At 38.1% G+C, this 25014-nt stretch overlaps 1 protein-coding gene across 2 annotated transcripts in view; it reads left to right on the forward strand.

Annotated features, from left to right (window-relative positions):
- MAGT1 (magnesium transporter 1) overlaps positions 1–25014 on the forward strand; it is a 63178-nt gene that overhangs the window by 23373 nt on the left and 14791 nt on the right. For both annotated transcript variants that reach the window (XM_032387901.1, XM_032387902.1), the window contains 4 exons: positions 22185–22325; positions 22933–23073; positions 23928–24017; positions 24661–24724. In XM_032387901.1, the coding sequence (XP_032243792.1) occupies positions 22185–22325; positions 22933–23073; positions 23928–24017; positions 24661–24724 (436 nt within the window). The remainder of the gene's footprint in view (positions 1–22184; positions 22326–22932; positions 23074–23927; positions 24018–24660; positions 24725–25014) is intronic.

The raw sequence follows: 25014 nt of genomic DNA on the forward strand, positions 1-25014 counted from the left end.
TCCTTGATCTGTTCTACTTTTCTTTTGATTTCTGTTTCATTGATTTCTGCTCTTCCTCCTTTTTGTGGTTAGTTGCACTGGGGGTTTGGTTTCCAACCACATCTCCATGCCTCCTACCCTTTTTGATGTAGTCTTCTATCTATGACTAGCTGTGTAAGATCTGTTCTCCAGTCTTCAGGTTATTTTCAGAGTTAGTGTGCAATACATGTAGGTGCTGACTCATTGTGTCCATGGGACAAGGTGAGCTTAGGATCCTCCCACTCTGCCATCTTCTCCCGGCCACAAGAAGTTTTGTTTGTTTGTTTTATTAGCTTCAGAGGTAAAATTTAGTTATTCATCAGTTACATATAACACCCAGTGCTCATTACATCAAGTGCCTTCCTCAATGCCCATCACCCAGTTGCCCCCCGTTCCCCCCCGCCCCAGCAACCCTCAGTTTGCTTCCTGGAGTCAAGAGTCTCATATGGTTTGTCTCCGTCTCTGATTTTGTCTTATTTTATTTTTCCCTCCCTTCCGCTATGTTTATCTGTTTTATTTCTTAAATTCCACATATGAATGAAATCATATATTTGTCTTTCTCTGACTGACTTATTTAACTTAGCATAATATCCTCTAGTTGCATTGATGTTGTTGCAAATAGTAAGATTTCATTCTTGTTGTCTGAGTACTATCACACTGTATCTATACCACATCTTCTTTATCCATTCATCTGCTGATGGATATCTGGGCTCTTTCCATATTTTGGCTATTGTAGACATTGCTGCTATAAACATTGGGGTGCATGTGCCCCTTGACCACTATGTTTGTATCCTTTGGACAAATACCTAGTAGTGTAACTGCTGGGTCAAAGGGTAGCTCTATTTTTAACTTTTTGAGGAACCTCCATACTGTTTCCCAGAATGGCTGTACCACTTTGCATTCCCACCAACAGTATAAGAGGGGTCTCCTTTCTCCACATCCCCACCAACATCTGTTGTTTCCTGAGTTGTTAATTTTAGCCATTCTAACTGGTGTGAGGTGGTATCTCATTGTGGTTTTGAATTGTATTTCCCTGATGCTGAGTGATGTTGAGCATTTTTTCATGTGTCTGTTGGCCATTTGGATGTCTTCTTTGCAGAAATGTCTGTTCATGTCTTCTGCCCGTTTCTTGACTAGATTATTTGTTTTTTGGGGTGTTGAGTTTGAGAAGTTCTTTATAGTTTTTGGATACTAGCCCTTTATCTGATAAGACATTTGCAGATATCTTCTCCCATTCTGTAGGTTGTCGTTTACTTTTTCTGTTTCCTTTGCTGTGCAAAAGCTTTTTATATTGATGAAGTCCTAATAGTTCATTTTTGCTTTTTGTTTCCCTTGCCTTTGGAGACATGTCTAGCAAGAAGTTGCTGTGGCTAGGTCACAGAGGTTGCTGCCTGTGTTCTCCTTTAGGATTTTGATGGATTCCTGTCTCACATTTAGGTCTTTCATCCATTTTGAGTCTATTTTTGTGTATGGTATAAGCAAGTGGTCCAGTTTCATTCCTCTACATGTGGCTATCCAATTTTCCCAACACCATTTGTTGAAGAGACTTTTTTCCACTGGATATTCTTTCCTGCTTTGTCAAAGATTAGTTGACCATAGAGTTGAGGGTCCATTTCTGGGTTCTCTGTTCTGTTCCATTGATCTATGTGTCTGTTTTTGTGCCAGTACCATACTGTCTTGGTGATTTTTTTAAACAACTTTATTTATTTATTTGAGAGAGAGAGAGAGACCAAGCATGAGCAGCATAAGTGAAGGGAGAAGCAGACTCCCTGCTGAGCATGGAGCCTGATGTGGACTCGATCCCAGGACTCTGGGATCATGACCTGAGCCAAAGGCAGATGCTTAACTGGCTGAGCCACCCAGGCGCCCAATACTGTCTTATGATTACAGCTTTGTAACAGTTTGAACTCTGGAATTGTGATGCTACCAGCTTTGTTTTTCTTTTTCAACATTATTGTGGCTATTTGGGGTCTTTTCTGGTTCCATACAAATTATAGGATTATTTCTTCCAGCTCTGTGAAAAATGTTGATTGTATTTTGATAGGGATTACACTGAATGTTTAGATTGCTCTGGGTAGCACAGACATTTTAACATTATTTGTACTTCCAATCCATGAGCATGGAATGTTTTGCCATTTCTTTTTGTCTTCCTCAATTTGTGTCACGAGTGTTCTATAGTTTAGAGAGTACAGATCCTTTAGCTCCTTGGTTAGGTTTACTCCTAGAAATCTTACGGTTTTTGGTACAGTTGTAAATGGGATCAAGTCCTTGATTTCTCTTTCTTTTGCCTCATTGTTAGTGTGTAGAAATGCAGCAGACTTCTGTGCATTGATGTTGTATCCTACCACTTTGTTGAATTCCCGTATGAGTTCTAGCAATTTTTGCATGGAGTCTTTTGGGTTTTTAACATAGAGTATCATGTCATGTGTGAAGAATGAAAGTTTGACTTCTTCTTTGGTGATTTGGATGCCTTTTATTTCTTTTTGTTGTCTGTTTGTTGAGGCTAGGACTTCTAGTACTTTGTTGAGCAACAGTGGTGGTAGTGGACATCCCTGACATGTTCCTGACCTTAGGGGAAAAGCTCTCAGTTTTTCAGGATGATATTTGCTGTGGGTTTTTTGTATATGGCTTTTAATATTATTAAGGTTTGTTCCCTCTAGTCCTACAATGCAGAAAGTTTTTATCATGAAAGATGCTGAATTTTCTCAAATGCTTTTTTGTATCTATTGAGAGGATTGTATGGTTCTTGTCCTTTCTTTTATTACTGTTGTGTATCACATTGACTTGTGGATGTTGAACCAACCTTATACACGAGGAATAAATCCCACTTGGGCGTGATGAATAATCCTTTTAATGGACTATTGGATCCCATTAGTTAGTATCTTGTTGAGAATTTTTGCATCCATGTTCATCAGGGATATTGGTCTGTAATTCTCCTTTCTGATGGGGTCTTTGCTTTTGAGATTAAAGTAATACTGCCCTCATTGAATAAGTTTGGAAGTTTTCCTTCCCTTTCTGCTTTTTGAAACAGCTTCAAAAGAATAGGTATTAATTCTTTAAATGTTTGGTGGAGGGGCGCCTGGGTGGCTCAGTCATTAAGTGTCTGCCTTCGGCTCAGGTCATGGTCCCAGGGTCCTGGGATCAGGCCCCGCATCAGGCTTGCCGCTCAGCGGGAAGCCTGCTTCTCCCTCTCCCACTCCCCCTGCTTGTGTTCCCTCTCTCGCTGTGTCTCTCTCTGTCAAATACGTAAATAAAATCTTTAAAAAAAAAATGTTTAGGGCGCCTGGGTGGCTCAGATGGTTAAGCGTCTGCCTTCGGCTCAGGTCATGATCCCAGGGTCCTGGGATCGAGTCCCACATCGGGCTCCCTGCTCCTTGGGAGCCTGCTTCTCTCTCTCTCTCTGTCTCTCATGAATAAATAAATAAAATCTTTAAAAAAAAAAAAAAAAAAATGTTTGGTGGAATTCTGCTGGGAGGCCATCTGGCCCTGGACTCTTGTTTGTTGGGAGGTTTTTGATTACTGCTTCAATTTCTTTGCTAGTTATGGGTCTGTTCAGGGTTTCTATTTCTTCCTGTTTCAGTTTTGGTAGTTTATATGTTTCTGGGATTGCATCGATTTCTTCCAGATTGCCTAATCTGTTGGCATATAGTTGCTCATAATATGTTCTTATAATTGTTTGTATTTCCTTAGTGTTGGTTGTGATGTCTCCTTTTTCATTTATGATTTTATTTATTTGGGTCTTTCCCTTTTCTTTTTGATAAGTCTTGCTAAGGGTTTATCAATCTTAATAATTCTTTCAAAGAACCAGCTCCTAGTTCTTTGGTCTGTTCTTTTCTTTTAATTTCTGTTTCATTGATTTCTGCTCTAATCTTTATTATTTCTCTTCTCCTGCTGGATTTAGGCTTTATTTGCTGTTCTTTTTCCAGCTCCTTTTGGTGTAAGGTTAGGTTGTGTAGTTGAGACTCTCCTTGTTTCTTGAGAAAGGCCTATATTGCTATATGCTTCCCTCCTAGGACTGCCCTTGCTGCATCCCAAAGGTTCTGAACTGTGGTGTTTGCATTTTTATTTGTTTCCGTGTGTTTTTTAAATTCTTCTTTAATTTCCTGGTTGACCTATTTATTCTTTAGTAGTATGCTCTTTAACCTCCACGTATTTGCGTTCCTTCTACATTTTCTATTGTGATTGAGTTCAAGTTTTAAAGCATTGTTGTCTGAAAATATGCATGGAATAATCTCAGTCTTTTTGTACCGGTTGAGACCTGATTTGTGACCCTGTATGTCATCTCTTCTGGAGAATGTTCCCTGTGCACTTGAGAAGAATATGTATTCTGTTGCTTTAGGATGGAATGTTCTGAATATATATGTGAAGTCCATCTGGTTCAGTGTGTCATTCAAAGCCCTTGTTTCCTTGTTCATCTTCTGCTTAGATGATCTGTCTACTGCTGTAAGTTGCGTGTAAAAGTTCCCTACTATTACTGTATTATTATCAGTGTGTTTCTTTAATTTTGTTATTAATTGGTTTATATAATTGGCTGCTGGCAAGTTAGGATAAATATTTACAATTGTTATATCTTTTTTTTGGATAGACCCTTTTATTATGATATAGTTTCCTTCTTTATCTCTTATTACAGTCTTTGGTTTAAAAGCTAGTTTGTCCGGGGCACCTGGGTGGCTCAGTCATTAAGCATCTGCCTTCGGCTCAGGTCATCATCCCAGGGTCCTGGGATCGAGCCCTGCTTGGGCTCCCTGCTCTGTGGGCAGCCTGCTTCTCCCTCTCCCACTCCCCCTGCTTGTGTTCCCTCTCTGGCTGTGTCTCTCTGTCAAATAAATAAATAAAATATTTTAAAAAATAAAATCTAGTCTGTCTGATAAAAGGATTGGTACTCCAGCTTTCTTTTGATGTCCATTAGCATGATAAATGGTCCTCCACCCCCTCACTTTCAATCTGGAGGTGTCTTTGGGTCTAAAATGAGTCTCTTGTAGACAGCATATTGATGGGTCTTGTTTTTTTTTTTTTAAGATTTTATTTATTTATTTGCCAGAGAGAGAGAGCACAAGCAGGGGAGTGGCAGGCAGAGGGAGAGGGAGAAGCAGACTCCCCACTGACCAAGGAGCCTCATGTGGGGCTCGATCCCAGGACCCTGGGATCATGACCTGAGCCAAAGGCAGATGCTTAACTGACTGAGCCACCCAGGCACCCCACGGTCTTATCCAATCTGATACCCTGTGTCTTTTGATTAGAGCACTTAGTCCATTTACATTCAGAGTAATTATTGAAAAATATGAATTTAGTACCATCGTATTACCTGTAAAGTCACTGTTTTGTAGATTGTGTCTGATCCCTTTTAGTCTCTGTTACTTTTGGGATCTCTCTTTGCTCAACCATCCCCTTTAATATTTTTTTGCAGTGCTGATGTAGTGTTCACAAATTCCTTTAGTTTTTGTTTGTCCTGGAAACTCTCTCCTATTCTGAATGATAACCTTGCTGGATAAAGTATACTTGGCTGCATGTTTTTCTCATTTAGCACATTGAATATGTCATGCCAGTCCTTTCTGGCCTTCCAGGTCTCTTTGGACAGGTCTGCTCTCGGCCTTATGTGTCTACCCTTGTAGGTTAAGGACCTCTTGTCCAGAGCTGCTTTCCGGATTTTCTCTTTATCTCTGAAATTTGCAAGCTTCACAATTATATGTCGAGGTATTGATCTATTTTTTATTTTATTTTATTTATTTATTTGACAGAAAGAGACACAGTGAGATAGGGAACACAAGCAGGGGGAGTGGGAGAGGGAGAAGCAGGCTTCCCACGGCGCAGGGAGCCCGATGTGGGACTCGATCCCAGGACCTGGGGATCATGACCTGAGCCGAAGGCAGACATTTAACGACTGAGCCACCCAGGCGCCCCTGCATTGATCTATTTTTATTGATTTTTGAGGGGTGTTCTCTGTGCCTCCTGGACTTGAATGCTTGTTTCCTTCCCCAGATTAGGGAAGTTCTCAGCTATAATTTGTTCAAATAAACTTTCTGCCCCCCTCTCTCTCCCTGCCTCCCTCTCTCTCTCTCTCTCTCTCCCTCCCTCCCTCCCTCTCCCCCTTTTCCTCTCTCCCCTCTTCTGGGACCCCTGTTACTTCACTTTATGGTATTGCTGATTTCTCGAATCCTCCCTTCGTGATCCAGTAGTTGTTTTTTCTCTCTTTTTCTCAGGTTCCTTATTTTCCATCATTTTGTCTTCTCTATCACTGACTCTTCTGCCTTGTTTATCCTTAGCAGTTAGAGCCTCCATTTTTGACTGCATCTCAGGAATAGCATTTTTAATTTTGGCCTGATTAGATTCTAGTTCTTTTATTTCTCCAGTAAGGGATTCTCCTACTCTTTTTTCAAGCCCAACTAGTATCCTTATAATCGTTCTGAATTCTAGTTCTGACATTTTACTTACATCCATATTGATTAAATCCCTGATAGTGAGTACTGCCTCCTGTTCTTTCTTTTGGGGTGAGTTTCTCTGTCTTGTCATTATGTCCAGAAAAGATTAGATGAAAGAGAGAACAAAGACAAAAATAGCAAAAACAACACCAGAAAAATACAAACAAAACAAATCAGAAGTAAAGAGAAACAAAACAAAATAAGAAAAAATGAAACGAAGTAAAACAGAACAAAACAGTAAATTAGATCCTGGGTTTATTGTGGTTTGTTTATTTAAAAAAAAAAAAACTAGATCCCAAATTAGGAAAGTAAGAAAAACATATATATACAAAAATAAAATACAATGAAAGGAAACCAAAAATAAAATATATATGTATACATAATGTAAATATAAACATAAAAGTTAAAAAAGACTTAAAAAAGAATTGATTAAATAAGGAAATAGCTGTAAACAATAATAGAACTGAAAGACTAAAGAATAAAAAAAAAACCCACAAATGCTATATACTGTTTTCTCTAGAGCTGAAGTTTTGCAATTCTCTGTGATCGGTAACCTTGGTGTTAGCTGGTTGTTCCTGTTGATCTTCTGGGGGAGGGGCCTGTTGCACTGATTCTCAGGTGTTCTTGCTGTGGTGGAATTGTCCCTCCCTTGCGAGGGGGCCTGTCTCAGTGTAAGCGGCTCCCAGATTGCACTATGTTTTGCTCCCTGAAGGCTTTCATCACCGATGGGGGGATAAAAATTGCAGCACCCCGATCTCTAGCCTGGAGTTGAACGTTCGCACCTCCCATTCTTCAGTGAGCCCTCACAGAAAATCAGTCAATCACTCTTGTTTCCCTGGTTTCCGTCTGAACTCTGTATTTACTCAGCCTATGACTGAGTGTTTTTCTCTCAGGTACATGACCCTGTTTTGAGTCTCCAAACTTTACAGACTCCTGTGGTGTAGACCTGTGCCATTCCTCCCAGGGGAAGGAGGGGCATCTTGGCATGCTTCTGCCGTTTGCTGGGCCCTCTCCTGGAGAGCAGTTACCCGACCGTGCAGTGGTTCTGCAGTGGTTCATGGTTTATGGCAACATCGAGCAGAAAGCCGCCTCCTCGGGACACCTGGGTGGCTCAATCCCTTAGGCATCTGCCTTCGGCTCAGGTCATGATCCCAGGGTCCTGGGATCGAGTGCTGCATCGGGCTCCTTGCTCAGTGGGGAGCCTGCTTCTCCCTCTGCCTGCAGCTCCCTCTGCTTGTGCAGTCTCTCTCTCTCAAATAAATAAAATCTTAAAATAAAAAAAAGAAAAGAAAAGAAAGCTGGCTCCTAAGCTTGCTGTTTGCAGCCGGCTTCCTTGCTCTGATGCCTGGGAACTCTGTCGCAGTCAGGCACCCCCATTCTTTTTGTGACCCCGGGAATCCTGAGACCACCCTTTCCCATCTGGGATTCTGCCCCGCTTCACCACTTGAGCACCTTTAAGGCAGGGATGTTCCCCACTGGAGCATACTTCTTAAAGTTCCGATTTTGCCCTCCACTGCTTGTAATACTTTCTGGTAGCTGGATTAAGGCAGCTCCCTCCTCGCTTTGGTTTTATCTTCCAATATATCGCCCTGGATTCACATTTCCTCATCTACCTTGCAAAAAGTGGTCTCTTTCCTATTTGTAGAATTACAGCAATTCTTTTCTCAGATCTCTGGTTGATTTCTCTGGTGTTCAGAATGATTTGTTAACTATTGAGCTGAATTCCAGGAACCAGATGAAATTAGGGTCCCCTACTCCTCTGTCATCTTAACTCCTTCTGGCCACATGAAGTTTTTTCTTTTTCTTTTTCTTTTTTAAAGATTTTATTTATTTATTTGACAGAGAGAGAGAGACAGCGAGAGAGGGAATACAAGCAGGGGGAGTGGGAGAGGGAGAAGTAGGCTTCCCACAGAGCAGGGAGCCTGATGCGGGACTCTATCCCAGGACCCTGGGATCATGACCTGAGCCGAAGGCAGACGCTTAGCGACTGAGCCACCCAGGCAACAAGAAGTTTTAAATAGGACTTATCTTATATGAGATCTAGAGTAGTTAGTGAAATAAAAGCTGAACTTGAGCTAGCTATGAAATGTAATGGTGGATGCTAACCTATTAGAATATAGAAGATGGGTAGTAATCAAGTAGGTTTTATATTTTTTTATTATTTTAAACCACATATAATACAAATGTTACCATTTTAACCAGTTTTAACTCTACAGTTTATCAAGTAACTTTTTATTTTTTTTATTTTTTAATTTTATTATGTTATGTTAGTCACCCTACAATACATCATTAGTCAAGCAAATTTTTAAATCACAGTGTGAATCCCACCATTATGCCACATTGTAGTTCTTAGTAGAACTAGGTACCTGTCTGCCCTCTTGTTTCCTGACTTAGTGGAAAATCTCCTTCTTGTTCAAAGCTTAACCCTTTTCCTGTGTTCTGCATCCCATACCCATTGGCTCTATCAGTCATGACTTCTCGCACCTGTATTTTTTTTTTTTTACAGCTTTTTTTAAAGATTTTATTTATTTGACAGAGAGAGAGAGAGCACAAGCAGGGGGAGTGGCAGGCAGAGGGAGAGGGAGAAGCAGGCTCCCTGCTGAGCAGGGAACCCGATGCAGGGCTCCATCCCAGGACCCTGAGATCACAACCTGAGCCAAAGGCAGACGCTTAACTGACTGAGCCATCCAGGTGTCCCTTGCACTTGTATTTTTTAAAATTAAGATTTTTTAAGAGCAGCTTAAGGTTCACGGAAGAACTGTGGGGCAGATATGGAGATTTCCCTTATACCCCTTGCCCCCACACATGGGTAGCCTCTCCCGTTATCAACATTCCCCACCAGAGTGGTACATTTGTTACAGTTGATGAACTTGTATTGACACATCATAATGACCAAAAGTATATAGTTTATATCAGTATTTACTCTTGTTCTTGTATATTCTCTGGGCTTAGACAAATATGTGATGATAAGTATCCATCAGTATGGTATCATAAAGAGTATTTTCACTGTCCTAATAATCCTCCATACTCTGCCAATTCATCCCTCCCCCCAACCCTTGGTAACCACTGAATTTTTTACCATTTTCATGTTTTGCCCTTTCCAGAATGTCATATAGTTAGAATCATACAGTATGTAGAATTTTCAGGTTGACTTCTTTCACTTACTAATAGTACTTAAAGTTTCTCCATGTCTTTTCATGACTTGATAGCTCATTTCTTTGTAGTGCTGAATAATATTCTATTGTCTGGATGTACCAGAGTTTCTTTATACATTTCATGTATTGAAAGACATCTTGATTGCCTCCACATTTTAGCAATTATGAATACAACTCCTCATAAACATCCATATGTTGATTTTTGTGCAGACATAAGTTTCCAGCTCCTTTGGGTAAATATCAAGGAGTGTGATTGCTGGATCATAAGGTAAGAGTATGTTTAGTTTTGTAAGAACCTGCCAAATAATCTTCCAACCTGGCTGTATCATTTTTCATTTCCAAGAGCAATAAATGAGGGTCTCCATTACTTCACATATTCATCAGTATTTGGTGTTGTCAGTATTCTGCATTTTGGCCATTGTAATAGTCATGTAGTGGTATCTTACTATTGTTTTAATTTGCATTTCCCTGATGACACATCATGTAGAGCATCTTCTCTTTTTTTTCTTTAAATAGGTAAAGAAGACTTTTTTTTCAAATTTTTAATTTCTAGTTAACATACAATGAAATATTGGTTTCAGGAGTAGAATTCAGTGATTCATCACTTATATACAACACCTAATGCTCCTCATAACAAGTGCCCTCCTTAATGCCCATCACCCATCCAGCCCATCCCCCACCCTCCTCCCTCCATCAACCCTCAGTTTATTTTCTATCATTAAGAGTCTCTTATGGTTTGTTTCACTCTTTTTCCCCCTTCCCATATGTTCATGTGTTTTGTTTCTTAAACTCCATATAGGAGTGAAATCATATGGTATTTGTCTTTCTCTGACTGACTTATTTTGTTTAGCATAATACACTCCTAGCTCCATCCACATTATTGCAAATGACAAGATTTCATGCTTTTTGATGGCTGAGTAATATTCCATTGTGTATATACCACATCTTCTTTTTCCATTCATCAATTGATGGACATTTGGGTTCTTTGCATGTTTTGCTATGTTGATAATGTTGCTATAAACATCGGGGTGCATATACCCCTTCAAATCTGTATTTTTGTATCCTTTGGGTAAATCCGGTAGTGCAATTGCTGGGTCATAGGGTAGTTCTATTTTTAAGTTTTTGAGGAACCCCCATGCTATTTTTCAGAGTGGCTGCACCAGTTTGCATTCCCACCAACAGTGTAAGAGGGTTCCCCTTTCTCCACATCCTTGCCAACACCTGTTTCTCTTGTGATGTTAATATTAGCCATTCTGACAGGTATAAGGTGGTATCTCATCGTGGTTTTGATTTGTATTTCCCTGATGATGAGTGATGTTCAACATCTTTTCATCTGGATGTCTTCTGTGGGAAAATGTCTGTTCATTTCTTAACTGGATTATTTGTTTTTTGGGGTGTTGAGTTTGAGAAGTTCTTTATCAATTTTGGATACTAACCCTTTATCAGATAATGTTATTTGCAAGTATCTTCTCTTACTCCATAGGCTGCCTCTTAGTTTTATTAATTGTTTCCTTCCTAGGGAACATTTTCAAAAGCTTATTTACCATTCGTACATCTTCTTTAATGAGATGTTTGTTAGGTCTTTGGCCCATTTTTTAATCAGCTCATTTGTTCTCTTATTGTTGAATTTTAAGAGTTATTTGCATATCTTAGAGAACAGTCATTTATCAGATGTGTGTATTGCACATTTTTTCTCTTTGTCTGTGGCTTGTCATCTCACTCTCTTGACTTTGTTTTTCACCAAGCAGAAGTTTTTGATTTTAAGGAAGTACTACTTACCAGTTATTTCTATCATGGATCAAGTCTTCGGTATTGTATCTAAGAAGTCACTATATCCATGGTCATCTAGGTTTTCTCCTATGTTTCCTTCTAGGAGTTTTATATTTTTTCCTTTTACATTTAGGTCTGTGATCCATTTTGAATTAATTTTTGTGAAAAGTATAAGGTCTGTGTCTAGATTAGGTGGGTTATTTATTTATTTATTTTAGCTCATGGGTGTCCAGTTGTTTTAACACCATTTTTTGAAAAAACTGTCTTTTCTCCATTTATTTTTATTTTTTAATTTATTTATTTTTAGAGAAGAGAGAGAGTGAGCAAGTGGGGGGAAGGGCAGAGGGAGGGAATCTTCAAGCAGTCTCCCCACTGAGTGTGGAACCTGACGTGGGGCTCAGTCTCATGACCCATGAGATCATGACCTGAGCTAAAACCAAGAGTCCAATGCTTAACTGACTGAGCCACCAAGGTGCCCCCCTTTCTCCATTAATTGCCTTTTCTCTTTTGTCAATGATCAATTGACTATATTTATGTGGGTTATTTCTGGGTTTTCTGTTTGTGCCGTTGATATATTTGTCTGTTTTTTGGCCAATACCACACTCTTGATTACCATAGCTTGAACCTGGGTAGTGACAATTATCCAGTTTTGCTCTCCTTTAGTATTATGTTGGTTTTTCTGAGTCTTTTTCCTCTCCCTGTAAACATTAGAATGACTTTGTCAATATCCATAAAATTACTTGCTGGGATTTTGACTGGGCTGCATTGAAACTATAGATGAAGCTGGGAAGACATCGTGACAGTATTGAGTCTTCCTATCCTTGAACATGAACTATCTCTCCATTTCACTAGTTCTTCTTCTTTTTTTAATATTTTATTTGTCAGAGAGAGAGAGAGAGAGAGAGAGAGACAGCACAAGCAGGGGGAGTGGCAGGCAGATTGGGCAGAGGGAGAAGCAGGCTCCCCGGTGAGCAAGGAGCCCAGTGCGGGACTCGATCCCAGGACCATGGGGTCATGACCTGAGCCCAAGGCAGCCACTTAACTGACTGAGCCACCCAGGCGTCCCTCGCCAGTTCTTTGATTTCTTTCATTGGAGTTTTGTTAGTTTTCCTCATATTGATCTTGTACTTATTTTGTTAAATTTATACTTAAATATTTCATTGGGGGGGATGCCAATGTCAGTGGTATTGTTTTTTATTTCAAATTTCTCTTGTTCAGTGCTGGTATGTATGAAAGCAATTGACTTTTGTATATTGAATTTGTATCCTGTCACCTTGGTATAATTGCTTCTTAGTTACAGGAGTTATTTTGGTTGATTCTTTTGGATCTTTTACTTAGATAATCATGTCATCCATGAACAAAGACAGCTTTTTTTTCCTTCCTTCCCAATGTATATGCCTTTTATTTCCTTTTTATCTTATTGCATTAGCTAGAACTTCTAGGATGATATTGAAAAGGATTGGTGACAAAGGCCATTCTTGTACCTGATCTTAGTAGGAAACCTTGGAGTTTCTCATCATTAAGTATAATGTTAGCTGTAGGATTTTTGTAGACATTCTTTATCAAGTTGAGGAAGCTCCCCTCTAATCCTAGTTTACTGAGAGATTTTATCATGGATAGGTTTGGATTTTGTCAAATGCTTTTCCTGTATCTATTGATAAGATAATGTGATTCTTTTTTTAGCCTATTGTTATGATAGATTGCATTAATTGATTTTTTAATTTTATTTTAATTCTAATATGGTTAACATACAGTGTTATATTAGTTTCAGGTGTACAGTATAGTGATTCAGCAATTCCATACATCATACAATGCTCACCACAAGTGTACTCCTTAATCCCCATCACCTGTTTCACCCATCCCCCCACCCACCTCCCCTTTGGCAACCATCAGTTTGTTCTCTACTGTTAAGAGTCTGTTTCTTGGTCTGTCTCTCTCTTTTTTCCTCTGCTTATTTGTTTTGTTTTTCAGATTCCACATATGACTGAATCATATGAATCATATGAATCATATGACTGAATCATATGATTATTTGTTTTGTTTTTCAGATTCCACATATGACTGAATCATATCCTTCTCTGGCTGACTTATTTCACTTAGCATTATGCTCTCTAGCTCCATCCATGTCATTGCAAATGACAAGATTTCATACTTTTTTATGGCTGAATTATATTCCAATTCATACATATACCACATACATGTACTACACCTTCTTTATCCATTTGTCTATTGATGGATACTTAGGCTGTTTCTATATCTTGGTTATTGTAAATAGTGCTGCTATAGACGTAGGGGTGCATGTATCCATTTGAATTAGTGTTTTTGTATTTTTTGGGTAAATACCCAGTAGTGCAATTACTGGATGATAGGGTAGTTCTATTTTTAACTTTTTGAGGAGTATCCATACTGTTTTCCACAGTGGCTGCACCAGTTTGCACTCCCAATAACAGTGCAGGAGGGTTCCTTTTTCTCCACTTCCTCACCAACACTTGTTGTTTCTTTGCATTAATTGAGTTTTAATATTGAACCACCCTTGCATGCTTGGAATAAATCCTCATTGGTTGTGGTATATAATTATTTTTGTACATTAATGATTTAATTTGCTAATATTTTGTTTAGAATTTTTGCATCTGTGTTCATGAGAGACCTCAATCTATAGTTTTCTTATGTCTTTGTCTGTTTTGGGTATGAGGATAGTGCTGGCCTCGTAGATTGAACTGCGTGTATTCCCTCTGCTTTATCCTCTTTTTTTTTTTAAAGATTTACTTACTTAATTTTAGAGAGAGAGAGAGCTGGGGGAGGGGCAAAGGGAGAGGGAGAGAGAGAATCCCAAGCAGACTCTCTCCTGAGCATGGAGCCCAAGACCGGGCTTGTTCTCACAACCCTGAGATCATGACCTGAGCCCAAATCAAGAGTTGGACACTTAACCAACTGAGCCACCCAGGCACCCCCCCCAAGTCCACTTTCAAATAACACTATACCACTTCATGGGTTGTGTGAGTAACTTAAAAAAATATTCCTAACTTCTGTCTCCCATCCCTTGTATCATTTCTGTCATTTATTTCATTTATATTTAAACATACATAAATGCATACACAATTGAATACATTGTTAGTATTATTTTGAATAAACTGTTATCTCTTAGGTAAATTTAGAATAAGAAAAATAGGGGCACCTGGCTGACTCAGTCAGTGGAGCATTCAGCTCTTGATCTCAGGATTGTGAGTTCGAGCTCCATGTTGGGTATAGAGATTACTTAAAAATAAAATCTTTTTTTTTTAAAGATTTTATTGATTTATTTGCGAGAGAGAATGAGAGAGAGAGAGAGCACATGAGAGGGGGGAGGGTCAGAGGGAGAAGCAGACTCCCTGCCGAGCAGGGAGCCCGATGTGGGACTCGATCCCGGACTCCAGGATCATGACCTGAGCCGAAGGCAGTCGCTTAACCAACTGAGCCACCCAGGCGCCCCTTTTTAGGTTTTTTATTTATTTATTTGACAGAGAGAGACACAGCGAAAGAGGGAACACAAGCTGGGGGAGTGGGAGAGGGAGAAGCAGGCTTCCCGCGGAGAAGGGAGCCCGATGTGGGGCTCTATCCCAGGACCCTGGGATCATGACCTGAGCCGAAGGCAGACGCTTAACAACTGAGCCACCCAGGCGCCCCAAAAATAAAATCTTAAAAAGAAAAAGAAAAGCATTTATTTTATTTTCACTTATTTCTTCTTCAGTGCTCTCCCTTACTTTATGTGGATCTAAGTTTCTGACCTTTCGTATTTTCCTTGTCTCTAATGAACTTCTTTTAACATTTCTTGCATGAAATTCCCTTAGTTTTTGTTTGTCTGAGACAGTCTTTTTTTTTTTTTTTTTAAAGATTTTTATTTATTTATTTGACAAAGAAAGACACAGCGAGACAGGGAACACAAGCAGGGGGAGTGGGGAGGGAGAAGCAGGCTTCCCGCCGAGCAGGGAGCCTTATGCGGGGCTTGATCCCAGGACCCTGGGATCATGACCTGAGCTGAAGGCAGACGCTTAACGACTGAACCACCCAGGCGCCCCTGTCTGAGACAGTCTATTTCTCCTTCACTTTTGAAGAATAATTTCTCAGGGTGCAGAATTTTAAGTTGGTGGTTTTTTTTCTCTTCACACTTTAAATATTTCACTCTCTTCTTGCTTGCATGGTTTCTAAAGAGAAGTTGGAAGTAATTCTTACCTCTCTTCCTCTCTGAGTAAGGTGTTTTATTCCTCTGGGTTCTTTCAGGGTTTTTTTTTTTTTTTTTTTAAATCTTTGACTTTCTATAGTTCAAAGATGATATGCCTGAGTATCTTTTTTTGGCATTTATTCTGCTTGATGTTTTTGGAGCTTCCTGAATCTATGGTGTGGAGTCAGATGTTAATTTGGGGAATTCTCAATCATTACTGTTTTAAATATTTCTTCTATTCCTTTCTGTCTTTTCCTTCTGGTATTCCCATTATGTGTATGTTACATCTTTTATAGTAGTTGACCTATAGTCCTTGGATTTTCTGTTCTGTTCTTTTTAGTCTTTATTCTCTGCTTTTCAGTTTTTGAGGATTCTGTTAATATATCCTCTAGCTCAGAGATTTTTTTCCTCAGCCATGTCTAGTGTACTAATAAGCCCATCAAAGGCATTTTTCTTTCTGTTACAGTGTTTTTCATTCCAGCATTTCTTTTTGGTTCTTTTTTAGGATTTCCATCTCTCTTTTTACAGTGCCCATTTGTATTTGCATGCTGTATAATTTATCCATTAGAGCCATTAGCATATTAACTATAGATTTAAAAAATTCCCTGTCTGGGGGCGCCTGGGTGGCCCAGTTGGTTAAGCAACTGCCTTCGGCTCAGGTCATGATCTTGGAGTCCCTGGATCGAGTCCCACATCGGGCTCCCTGCTCAGCGAGGAGCCTGCTTCTCCCTCTAACCCTCCCCCCTCTCATGTACTCTCTCTCTCTCTCATTCTCGCTCTCTCAAATAAATAAATAAATCTTTAAAAAAAAAAATTCCCTGTCTGATAATTCCAACATCCTTGTCATATCTAGTTATGATACTTGCTCTGTGTCTTCAAATCATGGTTTTTTTTTTACTTTTGGTATGCCTTGTAATTTTTTTTTCATAGCCAGACATGATGTACTGGTTAAAATGAACTTCTGTAAATTGGCCTTTAGTAATGTGGTGGGAAGGGGGAAGGGGGTACGTTCTATGGTCCTATGATTAGGTCTCAGTGTTTTAGTGAGACTTTACCCCTGGACTATGAACTTCACAAGAGTTTCTCAGCTTTTTTCTCCCCCCTTAGGGGACAGGATAGCATCTTCTTTCATTTGAACTAATACAGTAGCCTTTCAACTGGTTCACTTACCACCATCCATATAGTACACTCTCCCTATTACCTCTATAACAGTTTCCAGGGGTTGTTTTGGAGAGTATTTTTTTAAGATTTATTTATTCATTTAAGAGAGGGAGAGAGAGCGTGCATGTGAGTTGGGGGAGGGGGCAGAGGGAGAGGGAGAGAATCTCCAGCAGACTCCCCACTGAGTGCAGAGCCTGACACAGGGCTCAGTCCCAGGACCATGAGATTATGACCTGAGCTGAAATCAAGAGTCGGATGCTTAACCAACTGAATCACCCAGGCATCTCTCTGTAGAGTATTAATAAGAATAATTGGGGAAAATTAAATTTGGGAACCTTGAGGGTAAACAAAATTAAATTTTATTTTTTACATCAGGGTATCATGATCTATGAAGGATCTGAGGGCTTTATTCTACTTATAAGCTAATGAGTTAGCCTGCTATGGTTTCATAGATACTGGCAGAAGAAATGATACTCCTGGGTCGGAGTTAAAGGACTGAATTATTCACAGCAACAACGGTATACAGAGTATCAGCACTTTCTTGCACCATTTCCCTAAGCCCCACTTTCCATAGGACGATGCAATGAAGGCCAATGGTGTGCATTATCGGAGAGTATCTCCAAGCTTTGGGAAATCCTTCTATAAAGGGTTGTAAGCATGCATGCCCTTTGGTTTGGAGGAGGTATATTTCTATTTCCTAAGGCTATACAAACACCCTTGAGAAAATCATCCAGAACAAAGGTAGTCAATTCCTCGGCACGCAGCATGTGCAGAAACACAAGAAACCTATGGAGAATTGTCTCCCAACACAGGACTTCTCATAGACTTTAACATGCTGGTATATGTTATCTTTCAAATCCAGTACTGGGCTGTGATATGCAGAATTTCCCAAATTATTGGACTATTTAATGGAGGATTTTGCTTATATTCTATGGAACATACTTTTGAAAATAGTGGCATATAGACTAAAGCCAAAATTCCTTAGTTTTCCATTCATTCACTCTTTACTACAGACACGTAACCATCTTTCTCATATTTATATTACATCATACATTCTTATTTCAGCATCGTTGCTTGTTTCCTACAACATGAAGTATCCTTACTCCCTTTCTCTCCTCTCTTAAAATTCTACGTACCTTTAAGCCTCATTTCAGATACTCCCTTGCAGCCTTTTCAGATCCTCTAGATGAAATGTGAGTCATCCCTTTTCTTGTGTTGCCATACTATTTTCCTTACATTTCTATTATACATGTATCCACATTCTACCTTATAGTAGAATTAGCCCTATAGTTATTTGACAGTTCCTCTTAGAATATAGTCACTTAATTAAGAGCAGAGTCAACATCCTGTAGCTGTCAGTGTTGAGTACATAATGGATGTTCAGTAAATATCAAACAGCTTAATGTTCCCATTTTACAGTATGTCATTGTGCCAGTCATATTCCAGTCACAGCCCCATAAATCAAAACCAGTACATTTATAAAACATGCTACAACCCAAAAGTTTAGTGCATTTAGCCTTTATTAGACCACAGGAAACAATTTCTAGAGTTTAAGAAATTGCTTTCTCATCGTCTATTATTCAAGTTGGGATTGTTTTAGAAATTAAAAACTGTAATTCCACTTATTTTAACAATATACACAAAGAATTTCTGTTAGTGATTTATAAAAATACAAAACTAGTTTTCTTCTACATCAAATAGCTTTTCATAATTGATGCCCATTTTAGAACTATATTTAGAGTTAGTCGTATAAGGATGGTAGTATGTCCATTTGTGGAAGAAATTCAAATCTTGGGACGCCTGGGTGGCTCAGTTGGTTAAGCGTCTGCCTTTGGCTCAGATCATGATCCCAGGGTCCTGGGATCGAGTCCTGCATCAGGCTCCTTGCTCAGCGGGGAGCCTGCTTCTCCCTCTGCCTGCCGCTCCTCGTGCTTGTGCATGCGTGTGTGCATTCTCTCCCTCTCTCTCTTTCTCTCTCTCTCTCTCTCTGACAAATAAATCTTTAAAAAAAAAGAAATTAAAATCTTTCTCCAAATAGTAGTGTCATATGCCACAGTATATGTGGGAAAATATATATAACATGTAATGTGCTGCTATCTTTGCCAACCTTAAATTTAAAATTCACTAGTGTTGAGTACACTCACATTGTTGTGCAACCAATCTCCAGAACTCTTCATTTTGTAAAACTGAAACTCATTACACATTAAATAATTCCCCATTCCCCCTTCTCACAGCACCTGGCAACTACTATTCTACTTTCAGTCTCTATGAATTTGACTACTGTAAGTACCTCATATAAATGTAATTGTATGGGGCACCTGGGTGACTCAGTCTGTTAAGAGTCTGCCTTCGGCTCAGGTCGTGATCCCAGGGTCCTGGGATCAAGCCCCGCATCGGGCTCCCTGCTCAGCGGGGAGCCTGCCTCTTCCTCTCCCTCTGCCTGCTGCTCCCCCTGTTTGTGCTCTCTCTTGCTCTCTCTCTGTCAAATAAATAATAAAATCTTAAAAAAATAAATGTAATTATATAATATTGGTCTTTTTGTGACATTTGTATTATGTCCTCAAAGTTTATCCATGTTGTAGCATGGCTGAATAATGTTCCATTGTATGTATATAGCACATTTTATTTATCCATTCATCTATTGATAGACACTTGAGTTGCTTCCATCTTTTGGCTATTGTGAGTAATGCTACTGTGAACGTAAGTGTACAAATATCTCTTGGAGACCCTGCTTTCAATCCTTTTAGGTATATACACCCAGAATTGAAATTCCTAGATCATGTAATAGTTCTATTTTTAGTTTTTTAAGGAACCTCCATCTTGTTTTCCGTAGTGGCTGCACCATTTCATATTCCCACCAACTGTACACAAAGGGTACCAGTTTCTTTACATCCTCATGTAAAGTTGTTTTGTTTTGTTTTGTTTGATAGTAGCCATTCTAATGGGAATAAGGTGGTATTTCATTACAGTTTTGATTTGTATTTTCCTAATGATTAGTGATGTAGAGCATCTTTTCATGTGCTTGTTGCCCAGTTTATCTTTTTTTGAGAAACATCTATTCACATCCCTGCCCAGTTTTTAGTCTGTTTAGGGTTTTTTGGTTGTTGTTGGGTTTTTTGTTGTTGTTGTTGTTATATTGTGGATATTAACCCTTTATCAGATATATGATTTGGAGATATTTTCTCCCATTCCATAGATTGCCTTTTCACTCTGTTGATTGTATCTTTAGTCTACAAAATATTTTTAAAGGGCTGATTTGGTATAAAGTTGTTACACTAGTAATTATGAAAATACAAGTTACAAGAATGGTGATGTACAATATTTACCCATTATATGAACTTTTGGTAAAAATATAGAGAAATAGATACCTTCCTAATTGACGGGTAGAAGTATAAATTGGTACAGCCACTTTGGAAAGCAAGTTGACTCTATCCATTTTAATTTAAAACGTTTCTACCCTATGACCTAACAAGTCCATTTTTTGGAGAAAAACTCTCACCAGATATACAGGAAGATATATATGTGGCTGTTCATTGCAACATTATATTTATTTGGAAAAAACTAAAGTCCAACAATAGCATAGTTACTTGGTAATCTATAAGAGTGAGGTTAATACACACACACACACACACACACACACACACACACACACACTATCACGGATAGATCCCTCACACATGGCTGCATATAAAAAGCAATTTGTAGAATATTATAGTTAATATGATACCATTTGTGTTAAAGCAGATGCAAAGCAATATTGTGTTTTCTGTTGGTATACACACATGTATATGAATAAATTCAGAAAGGTCTAGAAATAATAGTGGCTGCTAGAATTGACTGCAGTTGGTCCTTATAATCCTGTAACTTTTTTTATTTCATAAGGGAAATGGATTCATATATTACCTAGATTTTTACACAATTTTTAAAAAATCCAAAAGTGGTATAGTTAAATATTGAAGATTTTGTCCTAAGGGCACCTGGCTGGCTCAGTTGGAAGAACATGAGACTTTTGATCTCAAGATCGTGAGTTTGAGCACTCCCATATTGGGTGTAGAGATTACATATATACATACATACATACAAATAAAAAAAAAAGATTTCGACATAAAATTTGGGTAGCAGTTTGGTGGAGTGAACACGGTCCAGGGTCTGGTTCTTAGCTTTTCAGACTCAGAAATTGAATTTTTAACAATGTAGCCGGAATTTATCTAGTTCTGGAGACCTTGTGCACACTCACCAAACTAAAAATCTGTCAATGAATCGTGGATCACCACATCAAAAACTAACGATGTATTGTATGGTGACTAACATAACATAACAAAATAAGATTAAAAAAAAATAAAAATCTGTGGACGTTGGTAACTAAAGGACTCAGCTATTATTTCATTAGTTTGCCATATTATACTGCCAAGGAGACCAAAATGATCATATCCATTAATCACTATACCCTCCTTCCTTATGGGAAAGTCTAAAAAATTACTGTTAGAGGGTTCTATTGTGAGTTTAGAATCAAAGCAAGGGAGTTGGATTGTTTTATTGTCTGATGTCCTTAAATTATAAATGTCTTATACAAGCTAATCTCCCTTATAGGATTACCTGTTCAGGGGACCTGAATGTTTGCATCTGTTGGTCAGCATCTTTTCCCTGGACTTAGACTTTATCTTTCCTACAAATACAGTTATATCGGGAAAGATATAATGCAGATGAGTCAGTTATGGTTTCTTTACCTAAATAATTCCAATGTTGTCTTCTTTAAGCATACCATGGTCACATAGAGAATGTGATGCTTATCAGTAAACATTTATGAAACTTTTAGAATTAACTATTTCTGTATATGACTACTATTTTGTATTTTTTTTTTTTTAAGATTTTATTTATTTATTTGACAGAGACAGCGAGAGAGGGAACACAAGCAGGGGGAGTGGGAGAGGGAGAAGCAGGCTTCCCGCTTAGCAGGGAGCCCCATGCGGGGCTCGATCCCAGGACCTGACCTGAGGCGAAGGCAGACGCTCAATGACTGAGCCACCCAGGCGCCCCTTGTATTGGTTTTCACTGCAGTTTTAGAGCGCTATCTTGTTTACTCCCGATTGAGAATGTACTCTATTTGGAGCTTACTTCAGCTACAAAAGGCAGTTTTAGTTCTTGCAAATGTATTTTTTTTACATAATTTCTGAACAGATTAAAATGTTTGTGATATGGGAGATTTTCCATTCTAAAGGAGTAGAGTGTATGTTTCTTAGCCAGGAATTAATATTTGGTCAGTAAAGTGTACTAATTAAGGTCACAGGCAGTCTTGGGTTTGAATCCTGACTCCACCACTTTTCATTTTCCTTAGGCAAGTCACTTGACCTACCTAAATCTGGGCTTCCTCGTCTTTGTAAAATGCCTAAATTTCAAGGTCATATTTGCTGTTAAGATTATTCTCTTGATAACTTATATTTTCATGGACTTCTTTTTATTCAGCTAAACATGAATTCAGCTCCAACTTTCATCAACTTTCCTGCAAAAGGGAAACCCAAGCGAGGTGATACATATGAGTTGCAGGTGCGTGGTTTTTCAGCTGAACAGATTGCCCGGTGGATTGCTGACAGAACTGACGTCAACGTAAGTTTCCCGACCTTGTAGAAAGTTACTTTTCCATTATCCACTTCCAGTCTTAGTGGGAGGTCCTAATTGGTCTCATCCCCGTATCACTGAGGTGGTAATGGTCTGGCACCCCCTTCATAAATAGCATTTAATAGAATCATCCTGATGAAAGAGTGAAATTATAAAACATTTTCTATTACCTTATTGGATTCAGCATGGAAACCACTCTTTTGACCTTATTTATTAAGTCCATGGACTATCTAGTGATACTTGGCAAATAATTCTTAATCTAAAAGATGTTATGTTGTAGTTAAACAGAATATTGTACCTATCCCATCCCATTTTGGGATACCTTGTAGACTATTTTGATTAGGATGAAGTATGATTTTTCCTGAAAATATAACCACACTAATTTTTTAAAATTTTTGTTTAAATTCCAGTTAACATACAGTGAAATACTAGTTTCAGGTGTAAAATATAATGATTTAACATTTCCATACAACACCCGGTGCTCATCACAACAATAACCACACTAATTTTGATTGCTTTCATTTTGAATTAGTTTGACCTATATAATTAACAAGTAAATTCCATGCTTAAAACATTTTTCTTTCCTTTCCATTAGATTAGAGTAATTAGACCCCCAAATTATGCTGGTCCTCTTATGTTGGGATTGCTTTTAGCTGTTATTGGTGGACTTGTGTATCTTCGACGAAGCAATATGGAATTTCTCTTTAATAAAACTGGATGGGCTTTTGCAGCTTTGGTAAGTGAATTTTAGAACAAAAATTGTTTGCATATATACAATATTGTATGTCAAATATATATAAATTAAAAATTTTTATAAGCTTAAAATAAAAGACTAATAAGATGTATTTTAAATAACAGCATCCCTATATTTGATTTTTTTCAATAGAATTTACACATTTCTCAGGAGTACTGTCTTGTGTAAATGAAGACAAAAGTGTTTCAAATACTGATACAGTAAACTATTTAGGAGATAATTATTTAAAGAACTATGATAATTTAAATAATTCTGTATTTAGATAAGTAGTAAAAAACAATGATTTTTAAATACTTTGAATGTAATAAATATATCTAGAAGGGTAACAACCTCAGAAAATAAACCACCTCAAAACTTTTTAAAAAATTGTTTGCATACAATATTGTATTGTTAGGTAGCATTTTGTTTTTTTCTTACCTGTGAGAGGGATTTTATATATTTTTATTTCATGCCTTAAAATCAGTTTGTTTCCTCCAATATCTTATTAGCATGGCCAGAGTTTGGAGGAACTTGTTGTACTCCTTTTTTGTCCAACCTAAATGATAGAATGTCACCCCTAAGAAAATATGCAGTTCTTTTGAAAATATTCTCATAAAAGGCTCTTCAGTTTTCAATTTTTAAACATCTTTCAGCTTATTTATAGTTTTAAAATAGGGGTTTCCTTTTGGAGTATTATTGATTCTTATGAAATACAAGCCTTACTCAAAAATTATTCATCTAAAAAAATTTGTTCATGTATTACTTGAGCAGACATGCTTTTCATAAACCTATTAATCTGATCAGTATAGGAGCAGCTGCACCATGATATGAGTATTTCCTTAATTTTTGTTTCCTAGTGTTTTGTGCTTGCTATGACATCTGGTCAGATGTGGAACCATATAAGAGGACCACCATATGCTCATAAAAATCCGCACACAGGACATGTGGTAAGGGAAGTTCAGAATTTCTTTCCATTATATACCAAAGTTAACCTTAATAATAATTATCTTGTGACACCATTGCCAAGATGTGAAGGAACTAGGTTTAGTTTTGACTTTTCAATCTGTCTTGGATGATGAGCTTCAATTTCTGAAACGTGCTCTTAAAAGTGGAAAGTTCTTTATCCTTATCACATTTGGTGAGTCCTTCTGACTAAGCTGGCTAAAAATGAAAGTCAGCTTTCAACTAAATAGAGTTGAAATGCTCAAGTACTTGCACATCTCCTGTTTCTAGCCACTGTGCTAAGTATTATTAGATACAGTGATAAACAAGAAAAACAATCTTTGTCTTCATGGAGTTTACATTATTGTACCTCATGGTCTTGTACACTGAAATATTAGGTTTCTCATATATTCTGTTGTTGAGAACATAGTATAAGTACAATGAAAAGACAAATGAATAATAAATAACACAGAAATAATGTTTATTTTTGTCCAGTTTATTTATTGATGAATGCCACAGACCCAATGCTTATATACATCAGGTGAATTAATAATTTCATAGGGCTCAAAAATAGCCCATTTTAGGATTAGAATACCAAAAGTTAATGTATATTTAAATACTTAATTTTGTCTTTTTTCCTCCCCCCAGAATTATATCCATGGAAGCAGCCAAGCCCAGTTTGTAGCTGAAACACACATCGTTCTTCTGTTTAGTATCCTCTTTTTATAATAAGTCCTTGGTGCTGCATTTTAATTTATCTATTTTCTCACATTCTCGTATTTTCTCTACAGTGTTTGCTTGAGGCTGCTCTCTTATTAATGCAAGTTTCAGTATCTTTGGAATCCTATTTCTATGTCATTTATCTTAGTCCAATCAGCTAAACACCACCAGAGACAAACCTGCAGTCTAATAAAGACAGGTTTATTGATCATTGCTACAAGGGAGACTGCACACCAGAAGAACCATGGGACATCTTACCTAAGGAAAGATAGAGTTATTATA

The sequence above is a fragment of the Phoca vitulina genome, unplaced genomic scaffold (genome assembly GCF_004348235.1).
Source record: "Phoca vitulina isolate PV1807 unplaced genomic scaffold, GSC_HSeal_1.0 scaffold51, whole genome shotgun sequence".
NCBI classification, from domain to species: Eukaryota; Metazoa; Chordata; class Mammalia; order Carnivora; family Phocidae; genus Phoca; species Phoca vitulina.